At 37.7% G+C, this 20206-nt stretch overlaps 2 protein-coding genes across 4 annotated transcripts; one reads left to right on the forward strand and one right to left on the reverse strand.

Moving 5' to 3' along the window:
* The first annotated feature begins 1094 nt into the window (after window positions 1–1094).
* ACBD7 (acyl-CoA binding domain containing 7) lies at window positions 1095–12075 on the forward strand. The gene is made up of 4 exons (XM_085310452.1): window positions 1095–1195; window positions 11394–11511; window positions 11624–11686; window positions 11802–12075. The coding sequence occupies exons 1-4, from the start codon at window positions 1184–1186 to the stop codon at window positions 11873–11875; spliced, it is 267 nt and encodes an 88-aa protein (XP_085166578.1). The 5' UTR covers window positions 1095–1183; the 3' UTR covers window positions 11876–12075.
* OLAH (oleoyl-ACP hydrolase) lies at window positions 8477–19695 on the reverse strand. Of its 3 annotated transcripts, none has more exons than XM_085310449.1 (7): window positions 19457–19695; window positions 17793–17924; window positions 15999–16137; window positions 15299–15398; window positions 13869–14038; window positions 12872–12957; window positions 8477–9037 (listed from the first exon to the last, which is right to left on the reverse strand). In XM_085310449.1, the coding sequence occupies exons 1-7, from the start codon at window positions 19605–19607 to the stop codon at window positions 9012–9014; spliced, it is 804 nt and encodes a 267-aa protein (XP_085166575.1). In that variant the 5' UTR covers window positions 19608–19695; the 3' UTR covers window positions 8477–9011. The 3 variants fall into 3 exon arrangements, with proteins under 3 accessions (XP_085166575.1, XP_085166574.1, XP_085166576.1); XM_085310448.1 differs by lacking the exon at window positions 8477–9037 and adding an exon at window positions 12311–12609; XM_085310450.1 differs by lacking the exons at window positions 8477–9037; window positions 19457–19695 and adding exons at window positions 12311–12609; window positions 19377–19440.
* Window positions 19696–20206: the final 511 nt, after the last annotated feature.

Genomic DNA, 20206 nt, shown 5'->3' on the forward strand with positions numbered 1-20206 from the left:
ATATATATATATATATATATATATATATATATGCACACATACACACATTCCACGCCCGGTTTTACCTTAGCACACAATACCGCACCTGGCCGCCCGCGGCCGGACGCGGCCTGTGCGAAGCGGCGCTTGCCCGGCTGCCGCGGGGGCCGGACGAGGCCTGATGGAGTTGATCACGGAGGTTTTTCGTCCCTGTGTCTGTCTACCGAGCTTCACTTGTTTCGTTTGCTCTTTAAGCCCCAGCTTAACTTGAYGTGGACCTAAGTTGAGAGGAAACAGTCTTTATAAATGTGTTTCTGGAATTTAATGGATTTAAAAATCCTGAAGTGTTGCAGTTAGGCTGTGCTCAAGGAATGGTGAATATAAACTTATTGAAGCAATGCAAGGAATTTATGAATTGATACAACAGATAAGTGGAGTAGATTTTTTTTCTTTAATTGGTCCAATTTTAGGCTAGTTTATTCTTGKTTTTTTTTTTAATTCTGCATTTAGTAGAATGAAGAAAATGACCCCTAGCGTTCCCACGGTATTTTGTTAGCGTAACTGTCTGTACGTGGTAGCCCCCGAACRACCCTTCCGCTTTTCAGACCGGGTGCTGGAGCGGTCCCTGTTCGGCAGTGTACCGGGTCCCCAGGTGAGGCCAGAAAATGCGCAGAGAGAGGCCGCGGAAGGAGGAAAAGCAACAGTAACGGGGCTAATTGCAATTCATGTCAGATGCACGGCAGGTCGCTCGGAAGAAATTCCTTTTTCAAACCAGCGACTTGGAAGTGTTGCTGTATTTCTTTCCCTGGGCTGCTGGCTTTACTCTCAAGAGTGCAGAAACGAGTCCAAAGCTCCTTTTTTCTTAGGGAACAGGTATTACGCCTGAATAGCCAGGAATAACACCCAGCAGAAGACACCACTGTGTTCCTTGTGGGGCATTAAGAACAGCTGCAGTAGGTCCCACACGGCTCCGGAGAGGAGCCGAGTGCGTCCCACGTCCTGCGTCCCGCTGCTGCAGCAGCAGGCCCGCCGCGCCAGCGGAGCCGCCTCCGAGCTGAGGTCACTCCGTGCCTGCTCCAATGCGCGCAGCGAAACGCAGCCCCCGCCGCGGGGCTCGCAGCCGGGGCTGCGGGGCAGGAGAGAGCAGCCCCGCGTCTGCGCCGGACGGCGAGGGCGTCTGTCTGCCGGTGCCTCTCACAGCACCATGACTCTCCAGGTAGGTGCTTCTGCATCTGAGCGAGACAGAAAGAAGCTTGATGCAGAGACGGAGGGATGTGCAGCAGCATCTGCGGTGGCAATGCTCCATCGGAGGCAGCAGTGCTTCTTTGGCACCAGGATTGTTAACGCAAAATGACGGTTATTCTGCAGCAGGGGAAATTTGCAGAAACCTTTGAAGGTTAAATAATGCACTGATTTTTTGYGAATGGAGGGAGAGAGACATGTCACCTTATTCTGAGCGTGCTTATTTTGCATGTGATACATGGGTCCTGTAATTTTGTTGAGATGTGAGACTTACCTGTTTAGAGTGTGCAAGAACTATTTTTGTGTGTGGATCTGAGTTTGCTAGGACTGGATTGCACATTGAGAGGTAAGTATATATTTGAGGGGTTTTTAGGAGATATTTATTTAAAACTAAAAATGAACAGGAGACTTAACATGCTGAATCAATGGTATATATGCTTTTGGGAACCATGAGTAATTTTTAAAAGAGTGTTTTTTTTTTTTCCTTCTTTCTTTTTAAGGTTATGTGCCTATTTGGAGAGGTTACATTTTGAAGGACATATGTGTTTGATAGGACAACCTGACCACCAGAAAAGAGCTACCTTCTATCTGACTAGATTTAAATAGTTCCTGAGGAGTTAATTTTTATTGCTGGCTGTTAGTCTCCTACCTAGTGAAGCGTGAATACTTTCCTTGTCTTGCCCATGCCCGGATGAATCCAGCAGTTCTTTATTAGGCTTTCTGTTACGGGCTCTCCTGTTACTGGCTCTCCCGTTCAGGGCTGCAAGCCCTTTCATCGTAGACTCATTGTAATGCGCATCTCAGCTTGGTTGGGGTGAGTGCTTTGCGCAGAGTGAGCAACGCAGCGCTCTGTGACCTAGATGCAGGGAGCACGTTGTCAGTAGCTCAGCGGTTTTCTTCTGAGCTGCAGTTACGGCTGAATGGCATGAAGGTGTCCTTGGGATGCTTTACAGCTCAAAGGCTGGATCTTTTTCAGTGGGTCAGAACTGCCAAATCCCAAATRTAACATTATATGTAAACGTAAATGTAAACAATTATATTTAGTTAATAATCACTGAAATCACAATTTGTTTTATCCTATCTTTTATTCACTGTAGAGAACAAGTTTCTTACCCTTGATACTTTAAAAATGATCAATAGATCACTATTAGAAAGAGCTGAGTACAATACGATATGCCATTGTTATATACAGGTATACCTTCACAAGAAAATCAGTGATTGAAATATGGAATGTTACACCTTCTGCATTTAAAGATTATTGAGGTTTCTTATATATCATCATTTTGGTTGACAGATACCATCCATACCCATARAACAGCTTTGAATCAAGCTCTAAGGGAATTTGAGGATAAATGGATAAATACTGTTTTCATCAAAGAGCCTGTAGAGTATCTCTAAGATTAGTTTTGCAAACCGCTAAAATACTCCGCTATAAATAAAGAATTAATTCAAGCTTTTAATCTTTTCACAATGGAAGTATTACGTGTTTGATAGTAATTTGTGCAGGAATTTTTATGTATTTGTATGTCTATCTRTATACAGAAAATACTTCTGCTTTTAACCTGGGGAGTTAAAGGGAATTTTACCAGCACATGATTAAAAGGAAATTGTTTTTCCAAATGCTCCTAAGCATGTTGTATAAGCAAGCAAATCCTAAACAACATTCTGTGTACAGTGGTTAGATAAGGGAGGTTGAAGAAAGAAAGGTTTAGTATTTAAATTTAATTTCTGCCCYTTTCTTGCTGCAGAAGATGTGCACCTGAGTGTATTTTAAAGCAGTGTCTTGTGGTATTTGCATCTTTTCTCAATTTATTTTTTGATTGGTCTTTTGCCTGTGCTAGTCCAAGCACAGTTCTAGTTCATTCTTATTGTGAAGGTTCCATCAAAAGCCCATTCAAGGCAATTGGAAGATTTCCAGTAGCTTGAATAGTCCTTGAATCTCAGTCTTGACAGAGGCTCAAATACAGTATTGGCCTCAGTGTAAAAATGAAGATAGAAGCTTATTTTGTCTTTAATCAATTTGGCAATTCAGCTATGTTTTATTTTTGATGCAAGGTTTAAAACCTGTTAACAGAACATAAATGCTATTTTTTTGTATGTGGATGGATAATATTAGGAGATGTCTGTGATGCAGGAGATGTAGAGACATYGTAACAGTTTTCCTATGATACCACATATGTATAATCAAATATGTATAATCTGCTGACATTTTGATTAGGAATGAAGTATTTATTTTAATAGTTTTATCCATACAAGAACTCTTCAGAGTGGTGAGCCATCTAATTTATTTTCTTGAACAAAACACATCCTACTTGCATGCGTAGGCAGAGAGTCTAAATGCTTTTTTTTCAGGAGTGTCAAAGACGAACCRTTCCAGTTTCTTTCAGGCATTATTTTTAACGCAGGGATACGGGTGTTGCAGTGCTGTTTCTGTTTSCTCTCACTCAGCACACCTCTATAGTAAATGCTGGGTCTCTACTTAAAAGATTTTTGCTAGTTTGTATGCAGACATACCRTTTTGCGTAACTGCACTACAGTTTTGGCACTTGCGTACAAAACTCCTTCAGTGGTTCCAGTGGGGTTTAACACAGCCTAATCCGGCAGTGGGTGAAACACTCGGCAGCGTGTCGCGCTGGGGGTTCCTGGGGGGGTTAAAAGCCAAGACAGAAATGCAGAGCACATGACTCTCTCCTCAGCAGCTGCCCACGTGYTTGCTCTTACCCCGAGGGCAACAGAAAGTAGACTGGGCTCCTTTTCATAGCGGGATAAGCTGCCTGATTTCCCAAGGGATATCTTGAGGTGCAGGTTCATACAAATAAGAGTCGCAAGTGCTGTGAGTTCAAACCCCAGGTTAGCGAACTATGACTCGTCTCTCCGTCGCCTTGCTCGGGGCTGGCAGTGCCTGGCGTGGCACGGCGTTGCGTTGCGTTGCACGTAAAGCTCGGCACAGCAGACTCGTGCTCCTCGGGCCGGTGTCCTCTCTGCCTCGCGGCTAGTGACCTGCTGGCTTCCTTCAAACAGAGGCTTTCCGCTTTCTGGGCTTACTTCTGAAAAGCATTTACCTACTTTATATAGTCCTTGGCAGTTCCTGGTGAATAATTAAGAACATTTCCACTTGCTGAAGCATTTTATGCGCCCATTGGAAATCCAATRTGGTTATGCTACAAAAGGAGAATGAGGAACAGCACTGAAAAGGAAGGAAAATAAAGATTCCAAGGCTTTCAAGTAAAAAAAAGTTAATATTAGGAATTCCTCATAGTGAAGAATTTATTGTTTATCATATTGCTTACAAGAAGCTCCATGCAAGAACTATGGGCTATAATTAATAACGAAATCCATGCAAACTCTTTGTTTTGGCCAAAGATCTTTCTCTTTTGAACGTCTAGGAAAAGCAAAGGACACAAGAGTCAGTTAAAATGTTTTGTTGCACCTGTGCTAGAAACTATCAAAACTATTATTTCTGGAGGAAGAATTGATTTCTCTAATCAAACTTGAGATTAGCTTTTTAGTTTGCTTTGTTTTTTTTAATGCCATCAAGAACAAATACATTTAGAGAATGTACAGTTTTCATGTTAACCAAACAACTTATCCTAAGGCAAATACTACTATAGTTTATGCTGTAAATTTTCTAAAAGTCAGTTAAATTTTAGTGCCAAAGCTTGCAAAGTATTTAATAGGAGTTTATTTATACCTTTCCTTACTTAATTGCTGCTTAATAGATTCAGTATTTAAAGAATAAATTAAATAATCTAGCATACCAGCTTTTAGTCACAACCATTGCAGAAAAGCTGTAGGGCCATAGTTACAGAGAAAGATGTCGCAGCAAGTATTTCTTAGGGATCAGATTGTTCCACTGTGTACATTTTTCAGATTTTTCATTTRCTTTTTTGACCTGAAATATGAAGATTTTTATTTTCAATGTTATATATTAAATATATTTATTTTTTTCCTTTTAACATCAGCTATTTAAAGAGGTTTTAGAAGAATCAAAATTAATTGAGTTGCATCATGTGGCAAATGCAAAAGCTGTTTTTCTTGATCCATTCATTGAGACACTTCACGACAATCAAGACARCAAAACCACCCATTCATGAATATATGTATTTGACGCTCATAAGTAGCGAGTCTATTTTAATATTTATTCACTATTGCTAATTTAAAACCTTAAGTCAAACTGCAATTATTTTGCTAGGCTAAATTGCCAGATATACTTGTTGTTCAGACCTGTAAGAAGATACCACTCTGCTCCAGAGAGCTTAGTACTTTAAAAGTTTTGGGTTTTTTTTTTATGGTTATTTTATGGCAGTTAGGATTGCATACACTGGCTTTCAGACTGCAGATTGCCACCATTTACATGCTAGAAAAGACCTCTCAGCATTAGTGTAACTTTACAAAAAAGTTACTATTTATTGTGAATGTGTCAKAAATTTCACTCAATCAGTGTAGCCAATATAAGAATTTTATTAATTAYAGCAAGCAAGATATAGGCAAATATCAGCGCTGGGCAACAGGGGAGTCTTCRCTCTGCCAACTGCCACGCCGGGTGGGTCCCAGTTCCTCTTTTTATATCATTCCGTCTTCCTGTTGTAACAGCATTCTGCGCAYGTGTGTCCTGTTGCTAGGGTTCTAGTTTCTTCTCATTCGTTGGAGGTCGATCGTTGACCTTTTAGGGTATAGCCAAGGTTCTTTGTTGTTTTGCAAAATGAAAACAGGATACATATCTGGTTCTACTACAAATGTGTAGGAGTCCATGCATGCTTTTGTATGCTTCTTAACCCCGATACAATTCTGAGWAGTTAGGTGACCTTTCCTGCTCTTTACGTCTGGATTTATTTCATGTGGCAGGGACCCCTCCCATGCATAAGCAAAAGATGATGAGAGGTAGGGTAAAGTTATGGAAAGAGCAGAAAAAGTCCTTTGTTTTAGTTAATTGGTAACAGCTGGATAATGTATGAAGTGCTTTGGGGGATTTTTTTTTTTTAATTTATTATTTAATTGAAATTATTAAGCAGCTAGTATGACTATTTTTAAACAGGATCTTCCATGGACAGGACACCTTCCAAGGTGTCTTCACTTATTACAGATTGACTATTTGCAGGGAACCTCTGTGGAACTTGCACTTTGTCAGGCTTCAAAGGGGAGCACTGGGCAGCTGTTATTATGGGCATCGTTAAAGTATTTAGGAGCCCTTGTCATGAGATCTGGAGGTCTGCAAACGCAGAAGGGAAAGGTGGCATGAAGTCCAAGGACTTAACAACTGTCAGAAAAGCTGAATTTGAGTAGACAGGTAGACAGTAAGTACTGTCAAGTATGTAATTTGAGCTGTGCTGTGTACTGCAAATTTTGCCCGAAAGTTCAAAGACTTACTATCATGTAGACCACTTTTTTTGAGCTCAAGTTTAGCTGCAGCTCAGAGTGAAGGCTGTAGTTTGTGTTTAAAACAGAGCCAATCAGGCCCCTCAGATGTTACCTAAACTCTTTGACAAACTGGGAGAGAAGATACTTTATAAAATGTTTAACAAACCACTCTTTCAACTGAGTCTGAAAAAGCTCATACTCCAGCTTTCTGATCTTTCAGAAAGACAAATAATCATGTCTCATTTTTCTGATATTAAAGTTTGAAGAAAGTATTTAATTTCCTTTTTACAGAACACAGACAAAATAACATAAAGAGCTTTTGTTGTCTGCATAATCCATTTTTATTTCTGAATCAAGCCAATTAAATCCAGTCACTTCAATTAAAATAGTTTCATAATTAGTTCAGTTCCTGCAACAATGCTGATTTTTTTTCACTAAATAATAGAGAAGACAGAACTCAAAAATACTTAGAGAAGAGTGCTGTAAGGTCATTTTAACATTACTGATTCAGCTTTTATGTGTAGTCTGGAACACAGTGTAGTTACATCTGGAGATGTGATATGGGGTTATCTAAATAAGGTACAACATATTCTGAGTGTTTTGGTTTTTAATTCCAGGAAAATCCTTTATTTGTCTTTCAGCAATCCCTCATATTTTGTTGGTTTAAAAAAGATCCACAGTGTTTAGTTGTTAGCAAAAGAAATCAGAGACAAAAAGTTGGACTTTTGTCTAATTTTTTTAAGCTTCATATTTTGCTACGATTCTATGATATAGTTGCATTTTAATAATATTTAGAATTATTGGTATTAAATAGGAGCAAACTGCATATGCCTAGCTGCATATTTTCAAAGTATGAAGTTTTAGATTTAAGAATATTATCTGTCCATCATTTGATTTAGAATTTAATGCAGTAACTCTGCCAAATCATATATCTGATGACCAGATTTCAGAGTTTGTGGTAGATAAGTGATATTTGCAGTCTTGCTGATTTTCAGTATTGTTCTGAGTAAAGAAGGAAGTCTATCATTATATTAAAATATCTACAGTCAACAGCAGCATTTTTCAAACTTAAAACTAATAGAGTGTGTTTAAAATCYTAACAATTTTCTCTATTCCTGCATGCACTGCTGGGTATTTGGTTCTGTGAGGCCTTGGTGGGAATCTCTTGGAAACTTCTGCCTGTTGATTATGCAAACACTAAGATTCTTACTRAGTTAGAAGATTATCTGTCAATAAGCATCTGCATTACTGCAGATTTTTTGGCTCAAGAGCTTTTCTGTCATTGTATTTTTAAGGGCTCCATAAACACTCTCAAGACTGGAGATGTAGATTATCATTAAAGAACCCTTCTCATCTTCTGTTCTGTGAATTTGTAACTGCAGTTTAAAAGACATTCAAGATTTATTTTAATTGCTGTTTTGTAGGGTGCTTTTCTTTGATAGAATGCCTTTTGATCATACATCATGGAATCCTTTTAAATACAGTTATTTGCCTCCTGCCTCCTGTTTCAACTTTATGGTGCTGTTCCTGGTGTACATCCGCCTGTGGTGAATTTGGAAAAATATCCAGAGAGGGGAATGCAGGCTGTGCACCTCAGCAGCAGCATAGCTCTGAAACCGAGCACTGCCACTTCTCCATGATAACCAGCATGTTACAGGGGGAAATAAAACCCCCAAATCTACAGTTCAGCAACAGCACGAGCTGTAAATGCAAGGGGAGCTTTAATGAAGAGCACCCTTTTACCTTAGCAACTCCACWCTCTGCTTTACCATAACCTGCCTCTTTTCCTCTGGCAGACCTCTGCCTCTGTCCTGTGTGTTATCAGAGGAGTTATTCTCAAGGCACAATATTTTAAAGCAGCATGTTTTATCTGATAAGGGGAGTATATATGAGAAAATGCACRATGTACAGATGCACAAAACAGATGAATCATAAAATCATCTTTCTGTTCATCGCTTTTCTTTTTTGGTATTTCTTGGGTTATTTACAATAATAGCAAGAAGCTTCAGGTGGAAGCAGTTTTGAATTTGTTGAAATGATACTGCAGACTTTGGACTTGGCTCAGCACTAATGTACATACTGGTTAAGCTCTAAATGCTGAACTTCATGGCTAAGATTTGGTCAGATAAATCTTACATTTAGAAGTATAAAGATATCAAAACCTTTTCAAAGATGCATGTTTTCAGTTGTGGAAGTAAACTACTGTCCCACTCTAATTTCTAGTAGGTAGTTAACTCTAACATCAGGCCCATGAAGCTACTTGCAACTATTAGAGACTCTGAGATTCAGACCCACCTCTGAGGTGAATGTGTGCACATATGAGCTAAATAAAACAGGGCTTTGAGAGTGTTTGAGTACCGTGTCCCACATGAAGCTGTTGTCATCTCTCTGGTCACCTTTTTGTTTTGTTCACATCTGTAGCTAGGGAGCTGTTATATGGTCTCAGACACAGAAGTCCCTATACAAAGATACAAAGGAGAAGTGACAGTGAGGTAATTCTTACCATCTTTTTAGTGAAGGGAATCAAGAGCCACTCTACAGCATGCTGGTCAGGGTGACAGTGTCATATATTTTTCAGCCAGAGGACTGATTCAGAACATAAAGATCAAGTGAATRTTGATTACAATTAAATGCTACCAAAGCAACCTCTTAGCAACATGCTACCCTTTTGGGGGTGCTGCCATCTTTTATCCAGTGTATGTTACAGGTGAACAGCTGATTAATGTAAAACTTTCAAAGAACTGGGGCAGCCTATTGGATTCAGTAAGTCATCTCTAATGTCCTTCTGTCCAGAAGTGACACAAATGTACAATTCATTCCAGACAACTTTAAAGTCCTGGTCTTAAAAATGATGACAAAGCCATCACTATAGTCCCTAGCTGAGAAAAAGCAGCTGTGTTCTGTCAAGAACTACTGAGGGAAGATTGCCTTGCAAACACAACAAACCTTCCTCCCCCAGGTATTCTTGTGTTGCCTTTAAATATAGGACCCTGTCTTGTCTAATAGCTGTCTTTATGCCAAAAGAAGGAAGAAAGCACGTTGGCAAAGCCTGGATCTACACAGCCCTGAAGATCTAAATTCACAGGTTTTGCTCTTAGGAGACTTCTGCTTTGTTGGCTTCAAATGGCGACTGAAAGTTTCACAAAAAGTAGAAATTCTCAATTAGCTACATGGGTCAGAACTTGATATCTAGGAACCTTACTGACTAGCCAAACTAAATTTCCAGACAAAAAGAAGTCTAAACTAATTCCCCCTCAGGGGGCAATGGTGACTCATTTCGTGGGAGAGCTGCCAAGTTTCTGTGAATGAACACTGCAGGGTGCCTAACTACCTCCCCTTGGCCTCTTTCACATTATACTACTGCCTTAATGCAGCCATCAGCTGATGTATCATTAAATCAATGAATGCATACTTTTGTGTTTCAATGAAGGGGGCCTTTCTTTGAAGAAAGATTCCCGAGCATCAGCCTTTAGTTAAACTCTTTACAATTTTCCTTCTTCAATTTAAATACAAAAATACCTGTATTTTATTTTCTCCTTTGTTTATATGAAGACTGCTATACTGAACCCAGAGCTCATTCTTACTTGTTTTTTCTATCACTTGGTCTTGCCAGCACAGTCACCTGCCAAGGAGAAAGGCATCAGTTAAGAAGACAGATGTACCTTAGGCTTTCTTATTTGAAAAGACAAGAGCAATGAATGTCTTGTAACTAGAGAAAGGCAAAGCAGTATAAGGAACCAGAGAGGCAACATCCCAGTTAGTTGCAACCTGCCTGTATAGACTGCTGAGCTAACTCTTAGTTATATTTAAACAGAGCCACGCAACTCCTATTGATTCTTTTCCTGAGTACATAGCTGATTTCTTTTGCACAAAGTTGCAGACGTTTTATACATTTATTTAATATGTGTAATAGCACCTTTTGCAGGATATTCTGTGGTTTTGCAAATGCAGATTAAACTCAAATGCTAAAATAATTAGTGTAACCAGCATATACCATATTTAAGTACCTGTATCTTTTTTTGTATTAGAGTAGTGCAGAGAACCGGTGCTTCTATGGTCAATGAAGAAACACAGATAACTCCAAAGCCTGGGCATGAAATAGACTACAAACTCTATGCWAAGGGCTAGCCTGAGACCTAGTATATGAAGAGTATCAGCTAGCCTTGGGTTGAGAGAAGTGTGAGGCGCGTGAAGATGAGCAGACTATTTTAGTCTTAAATGTATCCCTTGCTCTGCATGTATGCATGTATACAGTGTGTATACCGCAAGAGCTGGGTGTGGAAAGTTGTCCTGGTGATAGCACTGCTCTAGGCTCTATGCACTGTTGTTCGCCTCCTGAGCTTTCAGCAGGTGAATGGACGTGTCAGGGACTGCGTGCAGTAGCTCTCTAAGGGGTAGTAGCGCTCCTCTGTTAGAGTCCACACCTGGATGCAGTCAGGGCCAAAAGGACTCAGGTCTTAGCTTGGGTGCAGGGGTCAATAAATGCCTTTACACCTGCAGCACACACTGAATGTGAAAGACATATACTACATGCAATGCTTGCGTGACTATATTTGTAAATAGCCTGGCATAGATAGTCATCTGTAGTGGCTTCACGAGTTTAGGTGTAAAACTGCAAGTAAAAAAAGAGGTTTCTTTATTTTAGCAAAGCTGACCCTATCAGCTAGGCTGGCAAGGTTGCCTTTCTAATAACCTAGTTCTATTAAATTTCTTTCACAGAAAAATACCTAGACTTATCACTAACCCAAATGACTACTTGAGGACATTGCCCCTTGAGAGGGAAACTAAGACTTTTCATATTTTTCTTTCATCAGGCTGACTTTGATGGTGCTGCAGAAGATGTAAAAAAATTAAAAACAAGACCGACTGATGATGAACTGAAGGAACTGTATGGATTCTACAAACAGGCTACTGTTGGAGACATTAACATTGGTACTTCTGTTCCTATAAATACATCAAATTTACCCCTGTATCTTAATGAAATATAGCAAATATTATGTAAATATGTATGATAATCAAAAAAGGTATTCATTTATTTTGGCAGAATGTCCAGGAATGCTAGATTTGAAAGGCAAAGCCAAATGGGAAGCATGGAACCTGAAAAAAGGTGTTACAGTAATTAACTTTACATTATATAATCACTTTTATTAACTTTACATTATGTAATCACTTTTATAGAACTACAAATAAGGAAAGATAATGACTCGTACTTTCCTTTGCAGGTTTATCAAAGGAGGATGCCATGAATGCCTATATTTCTAAAGCAAAAGCAATGGTAGAGAAATATGGAATTTAGAATACTCAAAATAATTTCTACTAACAACTAACTCTTCAATCACTAATGAACTAACTTTTCTACAAAAGTGCAATACTAACTGTTTATTGTGTAGCCTGATAGTAAAATCTTTTAGGCATGAGTTGTTTGGCCCTAAAGGGTATTTACATACATATTGTACTTTAGACTGTATCTGTACTTACTCTAAATAAATTTGTACCTATTCAGTTAATCTTTCTGTAAGAATTATGGATTTGTGAAGGTATTAAATTATATTTAGCATTTTCATATTAGCACATAAAGAAGCTCTCTAAGTAAAATATAGTTGTCCTTTTTTCTCCAAAATATGGTTATGGAATAAGGTGAAGTATTTCCACATATGCGAGGTGAGAAGAGGGAAAAGATGGGAGTTTTTTATTTTTAAGAAAAAAGATTCAAACTCAATGTTTATTTTTAAGAATCAGAAAAATTTCCCCTTTTTAAGAATTACAATAAAAGATCTTCTGGAGGAACACAGCAACTTTGAGGCATAACTACATGCAATTGTACAGAAAGAGTGAATTCTTAGTAAGTACTGAAGACTGATATTATACCATCTGCAATAAAAATAGAGAGAAATGCTCATAGATCAGCATTTTCTATACATCTTGTTATGTGTTTGGTCAAAAAAATTTCATTAGAAGGTTCCAGCAGATAAAAGTGACCTCCAGGAAGCTTGTAAATGGAAATATCTCCACTTGTTATATCATCCCAGGCTGAAAAAGATATTTAAAGTGTCAGAGACATGTCAAGTATTGTAGTTGTTTAACATAGCCATTTCAAGGTTATTATTTTAGTCATTTAAAATCCCGTACGATCTGATTTGGCTGAGACTGTTTATACTGAGACTGCTCTATGTATTTCCATTTAATTTTAAAAGGAGGAAAAAAAAGACTCTAGGGGAACTCCATTCATTACCTGATTTGATACAACAGAAAAATAGATAAGTGTAAGAAGGAAACCACTGAAGCAAAGTACCTTCTAAATCATGTGCTGTATCTTCAGACCCATCAAAGCAGGTAATGTCACAGGAGAGGGGAATATTCCTTTCTGCCTTCTCAAAACTGCGAATACAAAAAGTTGTAGTAATAAAACTTTCTGTAAAATACCTATATTTAGGTTTTTGCCTCTATATGCGAAAAGGCTTTTTATTTCTCTTCCAGTGCATAATAGAAACTTCATGAATTAGGTTGTGCAGAAAAACAAGTGAAGGAATTACTCTTAAGATTTTAAGCAACTTTCCCTCCTGAATTATGTCCAGAACATTAAAGACAGAATGACCAACACTTAGGAAAAAAAAACCAGCTTCAACCTGCAAGAGGAATTCCCACCTACAATAACTAAATACACTGTCTGTGTATATTCAAGTCCTAACGTTCCAGGGCCTTATCAACCATGGCCAAAGTGGGTCCCGCATCCAGGAATGTCCTTGTCTTTGCCAGTAAGAGAACCCTTAACTACTCAGCTACTAGAGCGATTGTACACTTTCCCTACTGGGAAAAGAGGACTAGAGAAGTTGGTTACTTAGGTATCTGGGATGGAAACATAGGGGTGGATGCCTGGTTAGCATAAGGGGCAGGGGATCAAGAGGCTGAACACATGCAGTGATCATGAAGCATGATTAGTTGAGCCTATTGACCTTGGAAAACAACAAAAGATGTATGAATCTTCCATTCAGTAGCTGCTAACTTTGGATCCTAAGTAGGACTATAGTTCTACCATGACACATTCACCACTACAATAGCAGTAGTAGTTGTTACAATTTGTGTGGCRTATATATGGCATAAATACCAGCATAAACATAGAAAAGCACTCAAAGGAGAAAACTTTATTTATTGTTTCATAATCTTTTTTATAATAGAAACTGGAACAAATTACTAAGAAAGAGAGAAGAGAACCTGACATGATTAGACAGAAGTTAAACTATAATATATAATATATAAGATACATAAATATAAGATTGTATTAAACTTACGAAAATGTCTGAAGAACTCTAAGATCTTCCTTAAAAGTAAGAATCAGTTGTTTCCTGATGTCTTCATCTTGCAGCAGCTCAGGAGGAGTTCCTCCTACAAATTTTGTGTATGCAATAATGTCTTCATCCTCTATATCGTGTAGTCTTTTGATGGGAAGAAAAGCTTCAGACTGCCAGCATGAGACAAGACACACAAGGTGTTTTATACAGTATACTTTAAATAATTTTGCTAACAGTTATTTTAGTAAAAAAAAAAAAAAAAAAGTAGAGAGAGATTCCTTGTCTCTAAAATACAATGGCTGGCCAGCTTAACATTTGCAGAGAATACTTCTTGGAAAGGATTTGTAGACTGTATTTGCTGAAAATATAGATTTTGAGCAAGACACAAGTACATTCAGGGTCTGTAACTTCCACAGATACATAACCATTAATTGATCTGTGTTCAAAGTTTAACTGTCACTCTTGAAATAAAACTAATAAAATAATCTGATCAAGAGAAAACAAAGCATGGTATTGTACACAAAGTCAACTAATGTGGGACTGGAAAGACTCCCTAGATTAAGGAAATTTGCAGGAATAATTGCTTCCACGAAGCAGAGAGTGAGTACTCAAGTGATAATTGCTAAGAAACCCCAGAAACAGAGGAATGGAAATAGCAGATGACTGGAGACAGGAAGACTGAGAAAAAAGCCAAATCCCCATTGTTTTCCTGAGAAAGACTAGCAGAARCACCAGAAACACAGCAGCAGAAGGAACTGAGAACACATAAAAACCCAGCAAAGAATGGGGAGGAAAAAAACAAGAGGGCAAATGTAGTCAGGAACTAGTGACCAAGCCTTATGCAAGATTATGCTATGAGACTTATTTTGGACATCACAAAGCAGGGCATGGCACTTTCTATTTTGTATTGATTACTTTTTGAGTATTATGCCAAAAACCGTAACAAACAATATGGTATTCAAAAAAAGGGTAACATTAGCTTAAGGAGTCCACTCTCCTTAGGCTAAGGTTAGCCTCTGTGAATATTCTATAATGTGAAATTCTCCAGCCACTTCAGAATTCATTTCCCCTAAGATAACATTTTTCTGTGTGCATTCAGGAGTAATGGCTGTTTGGTACTCTGAGTATAATAAATGCACTCTGAACACCATGCAGACACCACAGGTGTTTCATTTATGATAGCTGTTTTGTTTCATAGAATCCTAGAATCAGTAAGGTTGGAAGGGACCTCTGGAGATCATCTAGTCCAACCTCCCTGCTCAGCAGGGTCACCTAGAGCATGGTAACAGGGTTGCATCTAGGCCGGCCTTGAAGATCTCCAGAGAAGGAGACTCCACAACCTCTCTGGGCAACCTGGGCCAGCGCTCCGTCACTCTCACAGTGAAGAAATTCCCCCTCATGTTCATGCTGTTAATGACTCTATAACTTACATGTGGGGCATGTGCTCCTGATATGAAAAGGTGGATCGGCTCTAGTCCGTATTTTTCTTTCAAGTGTAGTGCAACTGCAAAACTAATATATGATCCAAAGCTGCAGTGAAAAGAGAAATTAAAGCAATGTAATCACAAACATATGTAAAAACTGGAAAATATGAACATAATTTCAGTTTCAGTGCTGGCTGGCTATCTTGAACATGTATTGAAACCATAAATATAGCATTTTATAGTTCTGTATTATGACATGTAAATTATAGTGATATTAGCTATTTCACATGTAATTCACACACTCTTACTGGGATTAGTTTGCAAATCAGACCTTTTTATCTCCAGTGCGGTTATTTTGAGTACTTGGGACTATGCGATCTTCAAAATCTATTTTATGATTAGTTCACTCCCTGCATTCATTTTAGAACAAGCACTGACACAAATATCATGAGTAAACAAAACAATAATTTATCAGTGTAATCTAAAAAAAAATTGATCACAACACTGCCATTTTTCGAAGACACTGGGCCTGAAGTAATAAATAACCACAGTCTTGGAGATCAGCAACATTTTTTAGTTTTACTTGAAAAACCTTTACAGAAGTATTTTCTTACATTTTTTTCAAATAAATACAAGTAATCATCTACTTCTAGAATATAAAGATAAACTTCCTTCACCAGGGTATCTAGAAATGAATATATTTTACCTGTGACCAAAAAATGCAAATGGTTTTTCTTGCAGATCTTTTAACAATACACTTGTAATTTCATTAACTGCAGTTGTCATGTCTTGTGCAAAAGGCTCCTTAAAACGAGATTCTCTTCCAGGAAGCCTTACAGAATACACTGAGAAGAGATGGACARAGGGAGTGAAAAGAATTACTGTCTTTTTGAAGAGAAACACTAAAATTAGTTTAATTAGGTTACAGAAAATCTTTTGAATCTATTCTGCAGAATGTACAGATTATATAAATGAATCCTTTTTACAGCTGACACTGTGCTTTTGCTATTGCTAGTGCTATCTTTTAATCCCATGATTAAAGAGGGTTTAGGTTTCTGTCACTCCCTTTACTCACAAATGTTGCCTTCCCAACTATCTTATTTATAAATGCTCTAAGTCAGGAGTTCTGTCTTATAATGATAATGAGGTCCTGATCTCAGGTGAACTATCAAAGTAGTATTATAAATTATTATTAATGATGACAAATTCATTAATTTCAATAACAACAAGTCTCAGAATTGTGTAAACAATATCCTCTCAAGGGCAGCATTAGAAAGTTAACAAAATACATTAGCATCCTACAGTCCTACAGTTTTTCTCTTTGCAGACTCTTCAGTGCTGCACCCAGTAAAAGCTGGAATCATATTATAAATTGATAGCATTTTATATTTATACAAAAGGACACATTACATCCTTTTATTATATTCCTTTCAACATTCCTTATTTTTCTCTCATTTTTTAGAGAAAATAAGGAATTAACTCATCACTAAAAATGTTAATTTTCTAATATCTCCTTGACATTGGACATATCTGCCATATAGAAGCAATGGGTAAGACACATAAAGTATTTTACTACAGTTAGAACAAGCCACTATATAATACCACAGATAGTTGTACAAAAATGTTCATGTCTTTCTTTGAACACAATTAAAATACTTTTGAAAGAGCATGCTACTCCCTAGTTTGGTTCATCTGAGCTTGCAGTTGTTCCTAGGCCATCTCCTCAGTAACTTTTATTTTCATCAGAACAGAAGACATTTTGTTTGTTTTTTTTTATTTCAAGAAAAATTGTATGAGGCTTGTGCAACAGTCTACAGGAGGCATGCAAACATTTTGGAGACTGATACAATTGCAGTGACGATCTTCTCCATTAATGCCAAATTATACTTTTTTCTTTGTGGAAAGTCTGGAAAATGACCTTGGTTCCTCTTCAAATAGTTCAGCAGTGGATCTTTTTAGTGCTGATAAAACCTGATAGCCATGAAAATTACTTCACTCTGTAACTAAATACCATTTCACAGTTACAAAATCATTGTTTAAACTTCAGTTTTGACACAAGGAGTGCAGAACTTTGCAGACAGTCTGGATAATTGAAATGCACTTTGTGCAGCCTCTCAACATTAAATATCTTTTATGTCTTCATCGCTAACCTTTTTGATGCTTTTTTAAACATTAACAATATACCACTGTATTGCTGTTTCTCAGTCATACCAACAGTTTCTGAAACAGTCATGCATACTACAGTCTTGTGAAATTCAGCTCTGAGGATATATAATTTAATCTAGTCATATATAATTTGATCCAGAGTGGCGTAGAAACTGAGTAACTCAGCATGCTAATGTAATGACTTTCTGGATAAGACCCATGGTAAATAAACCATTGGAAAAAAATTGCAGTGCTCTCAAGAACATTAAATTTTCTTTAAACTTAAGACTACTGAACATTTCAGACTGCTCATCTTAATAACCTGATGCTTTCTTTACCTACACAAATGACTGACCTTCTATTGAATTGCTGAAGAGTCTACCCCATTGAGCAAGTTGAGAAGTTCCACCTCCAGCCCAGGGAAAGCAAATCAGCCTACAAAGAGCATTTGGCCTTTTGTATAAACAAGCAATCACTTTTTCCATTCCTAAGGAAAACAAGAAGACATCATGCTAGAACAAGAAAACAAGGAAAATTAGAGTGAATTAAATGTAATTTAAAACAATGGGCTAATATTTTATCAGAACTGCTTGTGCTATGACAACAGCCTGCTATATAAGGTAAACTTCACACAGCAGTCAAAACTACTTCTGCTTTTATAAAAGGCAAAGGAGTAGTATAAGGCAACATCTTTGGTTAGTATTTTCTCTTTYAGTCACTGGCCAAAAAGAACAAGCAGCAAAGGAAATCAATATGGGATTTGAGGATGACCTTTTATAAACACATGCTTTTAGAATATACCCCAAAATATAAGGTTTTTCTGAAGACTTAAAAAATGTAAGGATCACCTAGTTCAGTATTCTCTCTACAACAGCGGTAAAAATGGATGTCTAGGGAACAGCTAGATGCAGTCCCTTTATATTTAGGAACCCTCCATCAGTTTCTCTTTCAKGTATTTATCTAGTCTCCCCTTAAATCCTTATAAAAACACAGCATCCACAACATCCTTTGGCAACTAGTTGCACAGATCCACTACTCACTGCATCTCCTTTTTTGTTTTGAACCTGACTTCTACAACTTCATTTGATGCCCACAAAATTGTATAGTAAAGGAAGTGAATGGTGAGTCCCTCAAGATTTCCCACTCAGCTTTTGTGAGCCCTTCTTGAAAGAACCTGGGAACACCATGTATGAAAGGAATGTTTGGTAAAGATAAATGAATTAGAAGCAATACTAATACAGAATACAAATTTTATTTTCTGCAGTCATTAGAATAAACTCACTATAGTTGCTCATGTTAAAAAATGAAAAACTAATAATGAGATAATGAGGAGCAAAATTCAGTTTTTAAAATGCTGAAAAACACTATGGATACGATTTGCTGCTCTGACTATAGCTCAGTACATGCAAGGGCTGATTCTACATGCAGTCTCTTTTACTTGACAATAAATGTGAGAATGCAGCCAGATCAGAATAGGCAGCAATTCATGCCCATATAAAACTCAAATAATGCAAGCAAGACAGGAAAAAATTACACAGAATGTTGCTGTGGCTAAATTTTTCTTGATTTTCATTTGCTTTTAAAATGGAAAGTTTATCAGTGTTTGTTAAGAATCATTTCACAGAAACCATAAGAAGAGCAAGCCAAAAAATCAGTGGGCAGATATGAGCTTAAAAAAAGGTGAAGGACAGTGGAACAAGCACTTTAGAACAAGTAATTCCTCTAACACATTCAGTTAGCATCACCACCATTAGTCCTATTTACACAAGTACTTCTTCCACAAAAAGACATACTAGCTCAGACGTTTCTGGAGCTGATAGTTTAACCTCACAGACAAATAAGAAAAGAAAAAAACTGTTCTCAAGCTGATTCCAAAAACAACAGAAAACATTCAAGCATGAACAAGAACATTTGGTCAAAGTCCTTAAAGATATATTACCAGTCAGTAAGAATCTTCCACACTTTCTACTGTTGCAGGTTTATGCCATCACCACCAAGGTTACTTCAGATGCAAAATACCTGAATAAGCAGGAAGACCACAAGTACCAGGAAAGGACAGCCCAAAGGTTGATTCACTTTTCAGTGCTGCATAGCAAGAAGCAGGAGTCAGACTTCTTATAAGCAGGTGTGGGGACAAAGCCAGTCTTTCAGAAGAGGAAGGGATGTGCATCCACGTGGCACAGCTGCTTGCTTTAAGTCTTTTCCAGGTTTAAGGGGAGGAGCCCACACACCAGAAAAGGCAGAGACTGAAGCACGCAACATCCCTGAAGGGAGACAGAAATATGATGTGTTATGTGAAACACAAAGCATTTGGCAGCAACATTGGGAAGGTGCTCAGCATGTGACCAATGAATTTGACCCAATGTCAAATATAGAGGTCATAGCCATTTTAGTGCTGGAAGTCTATGACCTAATTGAAAAAAAGAAAGCCTGCACAAAGTAACAGAGAAAAGTCAGACATTTTAAAGAACTATATTCAGAATTACAGCACTGATACCTCCACTGGACAGTTTTGTAAGGGTCTAAAAATCAGGGGAAAAAAATCATATATAAGACCATTAAAACTGCAGTTGCTCAGTGGGCCAGTTTTAATTTCTACAAGTTTGAAGATATAGTACAACATACTGTGCTTACATATGATAATTTCCTATTATCCAGTATGTTGTGCAACTGGTGGCCAGATGTTATAAGCAACCAAACAAATACAATATATCTTGTAACTACATTTCTGGTACTAGGAATATTGCCTCCCTGTTTTTTTTGCTACTC

This window comes from Rhea americana, unplaced genomic scaffold, assembly GCF_003343005.1.
Source record: "Rhea americana isolate MKP2758 unplaced genomic scaffold, rheAme1 scaffold_32, whole genome shotgun sequence".
Taxonomy (NCBI): Eukaryota; Metazoa; Chordata; class Aves; order Rheiformes; family Rheidae; genus Rhea; species Rhea americana.

Excerpts from the sequence above, each read along its gene's own strand:
- ACBD7 (XM_085310452.1), top strand. Across the intron at positions 11,512-11,623 it reads TGTTGGAGACATTAACATTG|AATGTCCAGGAATGCTAGAT; the intron begins GTACTTCTGTTC and ends TTATTTTGGCAG. Across the intron at positions 11,687-11,801 it reads AGCATGGAACCTGAAAAAAG|GTTTATCAAAGGAGGATGCC; the intron begins GTGTTACAGTAA and ends TTTCCTTTGCAG.
- OLAH (XM_085310448.1), bottom strand. The coding sequence starts at position 19,607 with ATGCACATCCCTTCCTCTTCTGAAAGACTGGCTTTGTCCCCACACCTG. Across the intron at positions 16,138-17,792 it reads CTTCAGCAATTCAATAGAAG|TGTATTCTGTAAGGCTTCCT; the intron begins GTCAGTCATTTG and ends ATCTCTTCTCAG. Across the intron at positions 15,399-15,998 it reads TTTGCATTTTTTGGTCACAG|CTTTGGATCATATATTAGTT; the intron begins GTAAAATATATT and ends TTTTCACTGCAG.